The sequence below is a fragment of the Trichosurus vulpecula genome, chromosome 1, assembly GCF_011100635.1.
Source record: "Trichosurus vulpecula isolate mTriVul1 chromosome 1, mTriVul1.pri, whole genome shotgun sequence".
NCBI lineage: Eukaryota > Metazoa > Chordata > Mammalia > Diprotodontia > Phalangeridae > Trichosurus > Trichosurus vulpecula.
Genome location: NC_050573.1, coordinates 530700385 through 530715701, shown reverse-complemented (window position 1 = coordinate 530715701; position 15317 = coordinate 530700385). Strand labels below are relative to the sequence as shown.

The 15317-nt window shown below is 38.6% G+C and overlaps 1 protein-coding gene across 1 annotated transcript in view; it reads right to left on the bottom strand.

The window, feature by feature from the left end:
• Positions 1 to 15317, bottom strand: part of SNX8 (sorting nexin 8) — a 55169-nt gene that overhangs the window by 23337 nt on the left and 16515 nt on the right. The window contains exon 2 of the mRNA XM_036741308.1: positions 2580 to 2770. Coding sequence (XP_036597203.1) covers positions 2580 to 2770 — 191 coding nt within the window. The remainder of the gene's footprint in view (positions 1 to 2579; positions 2771 to 15317) is intronic.

The window sequence follows — 15317 nt, the reverse complement described above, 5'->3', positions numbered from 1 at the left end:
CACACACACACACACACGGAGAGAGATATGGTCAGCTAGAGATTTGGACTAGATATAAAGAGAAATATCAAGACTAGAGATTTACCCATATATCTCCAAATGAGGAGTAAGATATTTATTTATCTATTCATATTTATATCTATACCCTGAAATCCAGTTCCAACTGGATTTGGATCCAATTCTAACATTTCCAACTGCCTGCTAAACTTCTCCCGCTGGATGTACTACCAGAAATTCAAAATTAATGTGTCCAAAAATCACCCTGCCTCCTACACAAATGCCCCCATCCTGCTGAGTGTACTATTACCTTACCAAACATCTAAGTTCATATACTTACTAGCTGTGTGACCTTGGGCAAGTCACTTAACCCTGACTGCCCTGGAAAGGAAAATAAAAAGTAATATTCATCTCTTTACTTTCCCCCAATTTGTCTCTTCCCTTTCTCCCACACACCCATGTCCAATAAGATGCCAAATCCTGTCAATTCTAACTCAATGTCTCTCATATCCACTCCTCTCCACTCCTACTACCAATATCCTAGTTTTAGCCTTCATCATTTCTTAACTGTATTATTTATTGCCCATCATAATTTGTTTATGATAATTTCTTCTACACTGCCTTGTAGCAGAAGGGCTCCTATATGGAAATATTGTAGCTATGATGGACAGTATTATCCCAAACCAGCATCTTGACCTGGCTCATGGAATCTCCTCTGTCCTTCATCTGCTTCCGCTGGGTCTCTCGAATACAAACACTGTGTAATGAAATAGTCTTACTTTACTCACTATATTTCATTGATAGGCCCACCCCAAAGATAAAAAACAAAGTCCACTATTATAATTTACTATGACTGAACCAAAACGTCAAAACTATCACAGATCAATCAGTAAGCATTTATTAAGTACCTGCTGTATGCTAGGCACTGTACCAGGTGTTGGGGGTTTTAAAAATACAAAAATGAAACAACGTTTGCTCTCAAAGACCTCATATTCTCCCGGTGGAGACAATATGTACATAAGTATGTACGCAAAATACATCAACAACAACTAGAGAATGAGAAAAGGCTAATTCTCAAATCCAGAAAGCCATCGACAAGCATTTATCGAGTGGTCATTATGTGTCAGGAACAGTTCTAGGCACCAGGGATACAAATACAAAATAAAACAGTTTCTTTCCTCAAAGAGTGTTCATTCTAAAGGAGGAGACAATAAATACATATCTAAGTACAGTGAACTAAACAAGCTAGTTCTTGGGGAGGGAACACTGTGGAGTACAGCTTGAAAAGTATCGTGTAAGAGTTCCGCTGAGCTGAACTTTGAAGGAAACCAGAGGATCTAAGGGCAGGGGTAAGGAAGGAGCGCACATTGGCATAGTGGGGACAACCTGGGCAAAGGCACCTAAATGTAAAGCGGAGTGGTCTGTGTAGAGAACAGTAAACAGAACAGTCTGACTGGACCATGGAAGAAATATGTAACGAATCTGGAAAGGTATGTTGGAGCCAGCCAATGAAGAACTGTAAATGTAAGAGAAGAGTTTGTTTTGAATTCTAGAGGCAGGAAGGAACAGCTATTATTTATCAAGCAGTCAAGTGAGTCGGTCAGAGCCATACGTTAGGAATATAACTTTGGCAGCTATGTGGGGAGTACTGGATTAAAGAAGGAGTTACTCAAGTAACTCAAGGCACCGAGACCAATTAGGGGGCTCTCAGAGAAGTCCCGGAAAAGGATGACAAGGCCCTGAACCTAGATGATGGCCATGTAAGTGAAGAGAAAAGGATGTATTCAAGAGACGCTATGAAAATAGAACTGGTAAGAGTTGGCAACTGACTGGGCGTGTAAGGTGAGAGAAAGTGAGAAGCTGAGGATGACTCTCAGGTTTTAAACCTGGGTGACTTGAAGAAAGTAGCACATGAACTGAGTCTTGAAGGAAACCTAGGCTTCTAAGAGGCTGAAGTGAAGATGAAGAATATTTCAGTGACCTTATGAAGGCACAAGGGCAAGAGATGGAATGTCATGCGTAGGGAACAGCAGGTCAACTAGGAAGATCATACGAGGGGAAGGGGATGTATAAGCAGCCTAGGCAATTGGGCAAAAAAAAAAAGGACTACATTACTAAAACTATAAAGGTTCTATAAAAAGACTCTACCTCGATAACCACTATTTTGGGGAGAGCTAGATACCCCTTCTAAAGATCACAAAAGCATGAAAACAGCTTCATTCTGATCCTTTTCCCCTAAGAACTTAATTTAAAAACATAAGAAACTACTTAGCCACATATTCTGGTCCTCAGTAGCTTTCTAATATTTTAAAACCACTGCCAAAATAAATGTACCTAATTCACACATCTATGCTTGGGAGATGGGCATGATAAAGATTACAAAAGGATACTCTGGGAGAGTAGTTAGTAAGGGATGCTGCAGAGCAGGATTACAGAAGCAACAAAACTATTTAAAATGCTGCCACCTCATTTTTTCCCTTACTTTTAACTACTTCGATTTAATACGACAGCAAATCACATGATTTTTCTGTTCCCCTTTCCCACCTCCTCTTTTCTTCTCCTATCAGATAGGAATTCATTACCAGGCTCGAAACTTCATACTCCACGTGTTTCAGGAAGAGGCCCTTCTTCTCAGGAATAAGCTCCACCTGCACAGTGTCCCTGGCCAGCAGCTCCTGGAGGGTGTGAGAGAGCAGTAACGGGTTCCCTTGAGGCATCTGCATTCGAAATGAATCTGGTTCCCTCTGCTCAATTACCTGAGGCTTTGGCAAGTCTGGAGAAGAAAGAGTGAACACATTAAAAACAGCTTAGGACCCTTTTTGTTAGGAAAAAGTCATCACATGGGATAGCTCTTTGGAAGCAGGAGTCAGAGGGTAATAGGGCAATGCAAAAACAAATGTTATCAATAAAAATGTATTTAAAAAAAAGCTTAGGAAGCAGCAACCTCTGATCTGCTTCCCCTTCCCTTCACCATATGCTTTCTCAGCATCTGGACTCTGGCCAACCAATGCAACCAATTCACTCCTTGCACATATTACACATACTCATTCATTCTAGACTCACAGCTCAGCTGAAATGCCTTTCTGCACATTCCAAGCACTAGTCAGTTGGGTTCCCCACCTGCTTGTGAATCAGCAGATATATACATTTCCTTTTTGGAAATTGCTCAAGAAAATTACTCCCTCACAGGATGCAATCTAATATTGTCCTGGGGTCAATGTTACGGAAGAAAATGTTATTTGAAATATTCTCTAATTATTAAAAAAAATTCCTTCCACCATCAATAGGAGTCAAAATGAAGAGAAAAATACTGAACTCAAACAATTTTCACAGAATCTCCCACAGTTGGAAGAGGCCACAGAGGTTATCTAATCTAACGCTTTTTTGGGGGGTGGGGGGCAGGGCGATTGAGGTTAAGTGACTTGCCCAAGGTTATAAAGCTAGTACATGTCTCAAGTGTCTGAGGCCGCATTTGAACTCAAGTACTCCTGACTCCAGGGCTGGTGTTCTACTCACTGCGCCACCTAGCTGCCCCTTAATCTAACCCTTTTTTGAACAAGAATCCAAGCTACAAAATCCCCAACAAAAGAAAATCCAGGCTTTGCTTGAAGGCCTCTAGTGTGGAGAGGGCAGGAGAAGAGACAACCAAACCACTACCTTTCCAGACAGTCCATTCTTCTTGCAGACAGCTCTTTTAGGAAGGTTTTCCTTACTGTGGGCCTTAATTTCTGCCCATTGCTCCTAGTTCTGTCCTCTGTGGCTAATGGAACAAGTCTATTCCTTTTTTCCTATGATGGCACTTTGCAGATCCTCATACAGCATAATCTTAAGGTCTTTCACCATCACTCCTCTTTCTGCAAAATCCAGATTTTCTTCCCCCTAAAAGGCTCTCTACCAATTGAATGGCTGAACATACTATGACACAGAAATTTAGTGGGATATTATTGTATCACAAGAAATTATGAAAAGGACAGTTTCAGAAAAAACCTGGGAAGACTTAGGAGAAGTAATATAGATGGAAGTAAGAAGAACCTGGCAAACAATTTACAGAATAACAGCAACCTTTAAAGACAAATAACTTCCAAAGACTTAAAAATCTGATGAAGGCAGTGACTAATGATGAGTTAACTCATCTCTTGAAAAGGAAGTAATGGACTCACTATATGGAGAATGTCAAACATTTTTGTTCACAGCAAATGTGGGGATTTGTTTTGCTTGACTACAGTAATGTGTTATAAGGGTTTTGTTTTTCTTTTCTTCTCCAATTAAGGAAGGTGGGAGGGGGGAAAGAGGATAGGGATTGGACTGCCCTAAAAAAGGGGATAAAGAGGGGCACTGAAGCATTTTTTAAATGCACAGACCAAAACAAAAGGGCAGAAAGACTCACAGACAAGTAGGACAGCTTTGAAAATTACATTTTGGAATTTATTATATATTAATGACATATAATAATTCATACTTATCATTTACGGCAGGGCTGTCCAACCTTATATTTTTATTGAAACAATAGACAATGTATTTTGATTTGCCATTTTAGTGAGAGCTCTGTGGTAGCTTGGCTTCATTTACTAAAGCATTTATGTAAATTTCTATGCTTGTAGGAGGGCCACATAAATCACACTGCAGGCCACAATCAGGCTCATTTTGGACAGCCCTGATTTACAGCATGTAACACAACAAAAGCAAGTTGTACACAAGAAGCCTTCACAGCTACATGTACAATCAATCCTCTTTCTCTGTTCTTCTATGTATATGAAAATGGCCATTTTATTTGGTGCTTGCTTAGTTCAGAATATTTTTTTAAGGAGGCCCCAGAACTTGGTGCAATACTGCAGATGTGGTCTGAACAAGGCAAAGTACAACAAAGCTATCACGTTACTAGTGCTGAAAATTATGTTTCTTAATAAACCCTGGGATTTTATTAGCTTTTTAAAACTTCTATACATTGGGAGATCATACTGAGTTTTCAGTCCCCCGAAGCCCAAGATAGTATTCATAACTGCTATCTAGCTATACCTGCTCCATCTTACGCTTGTGAAATTAATTTTTTTCAACCCAACTGCAAGGCTTTAAATTTATCCCCATTATATTCCATCCTACTAAATTAGGCCTGATGTTCTAATCTGCTGAGATCATTTCGAATCCGGATTCTTGTTATCCCATATTAACATTCCTCTTAGCTTAAATGTAAACTGAAAATTTTTTAAGCACACCTATTTCTTTTACCCAAGTCACTGAAAAAAAGTTAAACATCACAAAGTCAGTTAAAGATCTCTAGGACACACTACTGGAGATGCTTCCAAGCTGATACCAGACCATTTATGACTACTCTTTAGGCCTAGCCGTTCAACAAGTTTTGAATCGACCTACGTGGAGTGTTGTTTAGCCCACATCACTCTATATTTTCCACAAGGATAACAAAGATTAATTGCATCTACAGCATTTCCCTAATCTGCTAAGTATAGCAACCTTGTCAAAAAAGGAACTGAATTTAATTCAGAATGGTCTCTTCTTGAAACTATGTTGGCTCTTTACAACATATCCTTTCTTTGGACAGTTATTTACCATCTTTTTAATTAACATGTTCTAGAATTTTATCAGGAATCAAAAATCAAGCTCACTTTAATTTGCAGATTCCATTCCCTTTCCTTTTAAATTGGTTAGTTCGCCCTTTTCCAATCCTACACTTCCTGCAAAATCCATGATCTTTCCAAGATGGTTGACAGTGACTCAGCACTCACAACTGTCAGTTCTCAGTCCCTCAGTGTGGAGTTAATCTGATCTGGGTGACTTGAATTGATTAAAAACAGCAAAATGAGATAAACAGCTTTGCCTTTTTTATGTCATTCACTCACCAAGAGCAGTGATGCTATTCCTTCTCTGATTTGGGCCTAATGTTCTAACTTGCTAATCTCTTTCTGAATCCTGATCTTTGTCATTCAATGTGAGCAATATCTCTTAGCTTCAACTGTAATTTTTTAAAGCACATCATCTAGTTCCTTTGTCCAAATCATTGAAAAAAAGATCCTCTTCTTTTCCTCAATGTGGCTTCAAAAAGAAAATTATGTTCTTGTACTTAGAAATTTTCCTTGCCAGCTGTCACTCAGCCCTCCAATGATGCTGGTTGCCACTCCTTTAAAATAGGTTGCGGGAAAAACACATTATTTAAAAAAAGAATAATTCATATTTATTCATTTTGTTTCTTAGAATGTCCCTCTTTGAGGTATTTCTAGCTCCTTGAAAGTATGTAACAGGTTACCATTCATCAATAAATACTGATTAATGAGGATTAATGAGAAGAACCAACCAGGTACTATCCTTCAGGACTCTTCGATTCTTTCATACTTTCTGGCAAGTTAAAATTTGGGACATATGCCTAGAATGTGGGGAAACTGGCAGCTTTACCTACCAATGGCTCCAAACTATGATAGATTCTTTTAAATAGATGTAACTACTGCAAATATTTGCTATTTGAAGGACATTTCACGCGATGAGCCAAACAGATACAAAACAAATAATTTTCCTTAGTATGTCAGGCTTAAAAGAACTAAAAATCAGAAACAATGTGATTTCTGTTATTATTCAGATAATTCTGCAATTGCCTTTGTAAGGCAGTGAGACCTCTCTTCCAACCTCTAAAACTTTCTGGCTGCACCTGTCTCTTTCCTGCCACAGTTAGAGGTGATGACTATGAATGAAAATAAAAGCCAATACAGGCTAGTATGAAGGAAAAGGGCAGTAGTGAAGAAGCATTCTTGTTCAGCTGTTTTTCAGTTGTGTCCAACTGTTCAGGATTCCATCTAGGGTTGTCTTGGAACTGGATACTGGAGTGTTTGCCATTTTCTTCTCCAGCTCATTTTAGAGATGAGTAAACTGAGGCAAATAGTGTAACACAGTCAGTAAGACCAAATTTGAACTCAGGAAGATAGGTCTTCTTGACTCCAGGTACTGTACTCTATCCACTGCACCATCTAGCTGCCCTGCAAGAAGTGTTAGTCTCTTAAGATTTGATGGAGTCACTGATGTAGGCTTTTAGCTGAAAGCAGAGGTCTTCTGATTCCAAAAGAATTACATGCCCCTAGGGGATTCTGGGTTAGAATCATAGAAGCTGAGAGTTAGAAGAAATCTTAGACATCAATTGCATCACATTCTGAGAAACTGTGGCTCAACAGAGCTATAATAGCTTATGCAAGATGACACAATTTGCTAACAACAAAGGAATCGGAGTCTATTTACTTTTCAACAAACATTGTGAAGAATCTACTTATGCACCTTAGCCACATATATAGGGAAATGATACAAAACTAAGATTTAAACTTGACAGGTCAACGTCAAGAATGCACTTGAAAAAAAGGCTAGTTCTTTGCTGTTGTTCAATCGTGTCTGACTCTTCGTGACCCCATGGACCACCACACTTCAGGCCCTTCTATTTTCACTATCTCTTGAAGTCCACTCAAGTTCATGCTTGTTGTTTCTATGACACCATCTATCCATCTCATGCTCTGCCATTCCCTTTTCCTTTTGCCTTCAATCTTTTCCAACATCAGGGTCTTTTCCAATGAGTCCTGTCTTCTCACTGTGTAGTCGAAATATTTAAGCTTCAACTTTAGTATCTGACCTTCCAGTGAATAATTTGAATTAATTTCTTTAAGTACTGACTGATTTGATCTCCTTGCTGTCCAAGTTTCATTGCTGAAAGCAATGAAAAGGAAACCTCCAAGTTGGGTCCCCCAGAGTCGGCAGGAAACTTGTCTGAAATTCACAAGTCAGCAGCTTCTTCGGAGTTCATTTCAAGAAGATATATTTGAAACTGTCATTATCCCACATCAGTGGCCCACAAGTCTACTTAGGGCTACAATTCCTGGTCACAGTACTCAAAGAAATAACCCTTAAAACCTCAACTTTCTTCAGAAAAACAAGCTACCCTATTTACCCACGCAGTGGTAGGCAATTATTCAAATGGATTCAATTCCTGTCTAAACCCTTGCAAGAAAGCAAGGAAATTATGATAAAGCTTCTTGCTGAGAAAGCACTAAAATGAAAATTTTTCTTCTTAATTATAAACAAGAGGTAATAACTGCCAAGAAAAAAGTCTAAGTCTGGCCCAAACTTTCACATAAGTAAATAAAACTATGACTATGTTATTCTTTAAAAGCTGAACAAAAATAAATCCCTTTGGATTTGTTCAGATAAGAAATTAATTTGCATTTATGTAATTTAAGAAACATTTAAATAGAATGTAGTATAACCAATAACCAATCAGACCCAGGTCATAGGATCATAGATTTGGAGCTGAAAGAGACTTTAGGGACTATCTGGTCCAACCCCCTCATTTTACAAATGAGGAAATTAAGGCACAGAGATATTGTCACACAGTTAATAAGTACCTGAGGCAGCACTGAACCTAGGTCTTCTGACTCCAAATCAAGTTCCCTGTAATATTCTTGTCTCTAGTTGCTTTATCCCCTGGTTTTGCTTTACTGCTTTTCTGATGTTAAAAAAAAGACATCAATAAAATATTTTTTAAAAAAGTAACTAAATAATTTCAAGTTGGCCCAGGTATTTGTAAAATACTGAGGTCTCTCTCAAAGTAAAGTGTTCTCCCTAAACTTTAAGATATTATCCAGCAACAATAGGAAACATATAAAACTAAAATGAAGACTGGAAACTTTCTCTTCTCTAATATAGTGTTTATCATATTTATAGCAATAGGTTGACTGTATAAGAAGATTTCAGTAATGAGATTTTGAAATGAAGAGCTACCCCCAAATGACAGATGAAGGAGTACACTGTGAACCTCAAAGTTTAGGTTTCTATACTGATAGAACACAACGACAAGATCTGAAATAATCAAAGATTTCAGCCTAATATCAAATGTAGCTACAAAAGGTGCATTTATCATCAGTCGAGCCCAAAATGTACTAAATGGCAGGGGAAACACCCCAGTTTAAGACTAAAATTCAGCCGGCAGACAGGAACAAGGAGTATCACAAAATAGTCATAAACACATACCAGAAATGAGACTATATTTTAAATTTGGGGATATGCGCAGTGATGTCAGTTTGTCAAACAAAAGGTTAGCAATCATTGGGCGAATGCACTTGAGTACAATTTTAAAAGATTTATCACTGTCAAGATAAAATCTATACTCAAGAATGTTCAACTAATCACATGCTAGCAACAGGACTGAACTCTGATCACATGAGAAATGGACAGAAAGAATCTAAAAAGGAACCGTTTTCAATTAAGGATATTTTGTTTAACTATTTGGTTTCAAACATCTTAAAGAATTAAGGGTCTGTAAAAATGAATGAGAGTGAATAGATAAATCACGGGAGTGGGTAAACCATTTACGAATTTAAAAACCACTCTTAGTTGGAAATGGGCTGCTGGCTACGGCAGACCATACTCTGCCTACCCCTTAGATAAGGAACCCTACAAGTCCATAGAAGTAGGGAATGAAAAGTTAGGATACTTTACATGTCAAAAGTAATTATTTAAGTGTCAATGGTAAATAATCAAGTTTAGTTACTTGCACTGATGTGCATTGTTAGATTTTTAATAAAACATTTTTTAAAAAAGAGGATTACTGTTTGGTAGACACTGAAATCTCATAAAAAGTCATAAAAAGTATTATTTATACATCAAACTATTGATATAGTGTTTCTGTTTTAGCTATTTTTTTCTTAAATTTTATTTTTTTTCAATCATCAAACATTTTATCTTTTTCTCTCTTCCATGTTACCCTCCGCTGCAAGGAGAAAAAAACCTTCTAACAGATATGTATAATCAAATAAAATAAATTCCTATATTGGCCATGTCCAAAAATGATCATCTCCTTCTACACGGTCCATCATCTCTGTGTCAGGAGGCATACATACTAAACTAGAGGGAAGATCTCATTTAAAATTCTACAGCAAACCCTTTTTGTAGTAGTTAACTCATCACTACCATGTAGTAATGAACTCAACACTACTATGTGACATAGAAGGAAATGCATAGACAGAAGAAAAACAATTCGGAGTTTCTGGAGCACAAAAGCACTACAATGCTCCATTTGCTAACGGTCAGATGGCATTCAAAGTCCTCTACAATTTGGACTACACATCTCTTTCCTGCATTACTCCACTGACTATCAGCTACCCTTTGAGTTAACCAAATTGTACTGAACCCCAAGCGTATCCTGTACTTTCCCATTTCACCTTTGTTTACACTTTTACCTGAAAAGCTCTCTCTTCAAACCCTATTTTTCAAGGCCCCAATACAATTTCCATCTCTTCCACAGTTTCTTTGATCTCCTTGGCTAGAAAACCTCTCATTCACCTGAAGTCCCATAATAGTTGTTTATACTTCTCTTATAATGACATTCTGTGCTATGTTATGCTTATATTTTTTAATAATGTGCCATCAAAATTGCAATCCTCTTAACCATCTTAAGGGTAATAGTTTTGGTATAATAGAGAAAAATGCTCCTAGAACAGCACATAGTAACCACAGATATATAATATACAAAAGAGAAAAGAGTATCATTTCTAAGCATATCCAACTATATACAAAGGGTGATGCCAAAGTAATTTGTAAATAATTTGGAACTCAGAATGCATTGTACCATAGAAGCAACATTACAAGTGGTAGTTAGGTTCCTTAACTAGCCATGAAACATATAATGTAGTTAGAACTGTAATACTAAAAGCATTAGAGGACCTAACTGCCACTCATAACACCTTTCTGGATCCCAAGTTAGGAACACACGTTTGCTTGCTTTGGTAAATGAACAAATATCCTCCTTGGCTCCCATACAGGGGATCCAATGAGAAACTAGGAGCTGCTTGAGGAGGAAGGGTTCGATAAGAGCTATGGGCAGTAAATCCAGTAGAACATAAGTGGAGACCACATGGGGCAGGTGGTAGGTAGACAGTGCCAGACCTGGGTTCAGGAAGACTCATCTTCCTGAGTTCAAATCTGGCCTCAGACACTAGCTTTGTGACCCTGGGCAAGTCACTTAACCTAGTCTGCTTCCTCATATGTAAAATGAGTTGGAGGAAAAAACCGGCAAATCACTTCCAGTATCTTTGCCAAGAAAACTCCAAATGGGGTCACAAAGAGACACAACTCAACAACAACAACATGGAGACCACAAGAGCTCCTGAAGATGGAGACTGGAAGGCTAAAGTAGCTCAAGGGCAGGGTTATAATCCAATTCAACAAATCTTTACTAAATGCCTACTATGTGAAAGGTATTATGATAAGGCATGCAAAGACAAATGCAAAAACAAAACAAGGCCTACCCTACAGGAACTTAAATTCTACTGGGGTACCACATGGTACACAGAAAAAATATATATAATAAAAAGAAAACAAGGAGGGAGAAATACTAAAAATTTGGGGAGATCTGAGAAGGCAACATGGAGATAACACCTAAGTTTAGGAGGAAGTAGATATCCCAGGTATGGGTGAATGACTCACACAAATGAAGAGAAGCAGCAGATGGATAACCCAGCTAAGCCAGAGTTAATTGAGGGGAGAAGTATAAAATAATGCTATTAGTGTGGATATAAACAAAATTGTGGTGGACTTTAAATATCAGACTAAGTTTATATTTCATCCTAGGGACAAGAGGAAGCCACTGAAGATTTCTGAGCAATGTAGTAACAGTCAGATCTATACCTTAGGATGCTTATTTCAGCAGTTGTGCAGAGGATGGATTGGAGACAGGAGAGATTAAAAGCAAAAAGACCAGTAAGGAAGTAGTGCAATCATCCAGGTGAGACGTGAACAAAGTCTGAACTAGAGGGGTTGTGGTAAAAGTGGAAAGAAGGGGACAGGTTAAGACACTGGTACCACAAGTAGACATTAAATCTACTGGTTTGTTTCTGCACAGGACAGGAGAATGACAAGCAACAATGCCCTTTTAGAGTCTATAGCTTATCTATAATCAAATCCCACTTCTTACCTGTGTGACCTTCAACAGGTAACTTGACCTCCTCATTTCTCAGTTGCCTCACGGGCACTTAGCACAGTGCCTGGCACACAGAAAGCACTTGTAACTATTTACTGATTGATCTGTAAAATAAAAGGGTTGGTCCAGATGACCTAAAATCCCTCCCAGCTCTAGATTTATAATCCTACAACCCTATAACTTCAGATGATGACTGCAAAATATGTTTCCTGCCTCTTACAGAGAGCTAATGGACTAAGGTGCAAAATGAGACATACGTTTTCAGACACTGACAGTATGTGGATTTGTTTTGCTTGGCTATACTTATTTGTTACAATGGCAAGGTTCTAATTAGAGGAGAGAGAAAGGAAAGAGGAAAGGGAACTTGGGTAATGATTGTGATACAAAAAAAATAAACCATATGAGCATCAATAAAACATTTTTTAAAATGTAGAAAATGGGAGGAAATTCAGAAAGGAACACAAACAGGGCAGCTTTGTCAATGCATTAAATTTAGTATACACTTAATACATAATAGAAGCTAGTGTCTGAGGCCAGATTTGAACTCAGGAAGATGAGTCTTCCTGAACCCAGGTCTGGCACTGTCTACCTACCACCTGCCCCATGTGGTCTCCACTTATGTTCAACTGGACTGACTGCCCATAGCTCTTATCGAACCCTTCCTCCTCAAGCAGCTCCTAGTTTCTCATTGGATCCCCTGTATGGGAGCCAAGGAGGATATTTGTTCATTTACCAAAGCAAGCAAACATGTGTTCCTAACTTGGGATCCAGAAGGGTGTTATGAGTGGCGGTTAGGTCCTCTAATGCTTTTAGTATTACAGTTCTAACTACATTATACGTTTTATGGCTAGTTGAGGAACCTAACCACCACTTGTAATATTGCTTCTATGGTACAATGCATTCTGAGTTCCAAATTACTTTGGCAGTAGTATATCACCCTTTGTATATAGTTGGATATGCTTAGAAATGATACCCTTTTCTCTTTTGTATATTATATATTTGTGGTTACTATGTTCTGTTCTGGGAGCATTTTTCTCTATTATACCAAAGCTATTACCCTTAAGATGGTTAAGAGGATTGCAACAGAAGAACCATAATACAAGTTCACAAAAAATAAAAATTTTAAGTAGGAGAAGGAACCTGAAGACCAGCAAATAAAAGCCACAAGGATCTGGACCAGATGATATAGATGGAGGGAGTCAAATGAAGACCAGTTGCTGAGTGATGGAATGTAGCACTAAGTTTCATCCCAACATACCAAGGGGTCTATAAAAAAAATCCAGAAGATATTCCATATATGGGACACTCACTCAGCTCTGCCAGGCCTGGTGTGTCTGTGGTGCTAGTCCTTTTGGCATTCAGTCTGGTATCTGAGGCCTTGTCAGGGCAGCTTTAGTTCCCTGAGTGAGATTCTTACCTTCCTGGCTCTAGGCATAGTGACTGAGACCTGATGACAGCGTGACATTCAGCCTCTCTAAGTCATTTTGTGGTAGAGAACAGGGCAGCACTTCCAGTAGTGGGGTACAGGGGACTCCAGTATGGCAGTTTGTGGCTACAGTAGCAACAGAGATAGCTGAGGCTCCAGTGACAGAAGAGGAAAAGTAGCTGTCTATGATTCCCATTCTATCCTTCATACAGTTGCCAGAATTTTCCTAATGCATTGACTACATCTCTCATTTACCCACTCAAAAACCTCCAATGGTTCTCTACTGCCCCCAATATAAAACACAGACTCCTTGGTCCGGCATTTTAGTCTCCCTTCATCAATCTGCATTTTCCACAGCATTTCACATTGCCCAACTTCAACTTCTAACACTCTACAATGCAAATTGGACTACTAGCAGTGCCTTGACCTCACCCCTGCACTTCCCTCCCATTATAGGCAAGCCCCCCACCTGGAACATACTTCCTCCTCATTTCTACCTACTGCAATTCTTCAAGGCCCAACTCAGCTATCACCTCCTCCATGACCTTCTCTGACCACACAGATAAAAAGCATCTCCCCATCCTCACTGCTGCTTGGAGCACAAGTGTCAAACACATGTAGCTAGCAGGGCAACACTCCTCTGTGCTGCTGACCCAGATTAAAATAAAATTGGGAAATGTTCGACAAAATAAATAAAAATACAACAGACAGAACAATATTAATATGTAGTTTTCTAAGTCAATATGCGTCTTTTGGGGATCCTTACATGTGGTTCAATGGCCTACCAGTTTCTCTTTCAATTTGACATCACTGGACTAGAGCACTTTGCCTATCCTCTCTTTATCTCTAGAACAATCTACCTTGTATTATACTTATTTGAATACAAAACACATGATCCCTGGTAGATTGTAAACTCTTTGAGAGCAGAGACCAAGGCATTTTAAAAAAAAATCTTTTCCCCTTAGCACTTAGCAGAATAACTTGCACATAACAGATAATTAATGAATGCTTAATTAAATTGCATGTGTAAATCAGATCTTTCTGTAAGTTGCATGCGTGTCCCTTGCTAAAGAAAGAAAACCTTTGAAACCCTTGGCGCATACCTAGATTTTAGCTTCACTTTAGTGTGTCTACAGCTGCCTAACATACATGTATGTAGTGGTCTATAAGAGAGGTGTCAAAGACCTCAAAGTGCTGCCTGAATCAGATGAAAATATAATCGAGAACTATTTAACAAATTAAATGAATACAACGGAACGCAACGTTAATATGTGCTCAACGTGCTCATGCAGGGACTCCTCTAGACAATTTAATGGTCCCCATTTCTATTTGGGTTTGAAAACAGTGGTTTACATCACTAATACTCAATAACGGACTAACATTTTGAGGTACTCCTTCACCTGAAAGGTGCATATCTCTATTAAATTGGATATAAAATACAAAATAAACATCTTTAAGATTGCCTTCTATACTTCAGGCAAAGATCTTTTACAAATTCAGATATAAGTGGAAGACAAAGGCCAACGGGACTTCTGCACAGATGGTGCAGCTATGGAAAGGTTTACTTAGTTTTGGCTCTATCTCCCAAGATTACTTCAGTACAGCTGCAGGTCCATGCTGAGAAACATGCTGGCCAAGAACTGACATGAACGCTATAAAGTAACACATTCAGAGTTATTCAGCAGCCTGTTTTGTTATTGGAAGAAAACCTTTGCATTTGGCTAAAGACTCACAACACGTTTTACTCTGTAGAAGTACTGCTGGATTCAGACAACTGTCGAAGGGAGGTATTTCCAAATGCCTCCAAACTACAGCATGCCTCACCCAATGAAATTCAGTTCAGGGAAAATTCCAGAGCTACATTCCAAAGCTCAACAAAATGTATGGCAAATGTATACAGGACAATGTGAGATGGGTCAAAATCATAGGCAACAG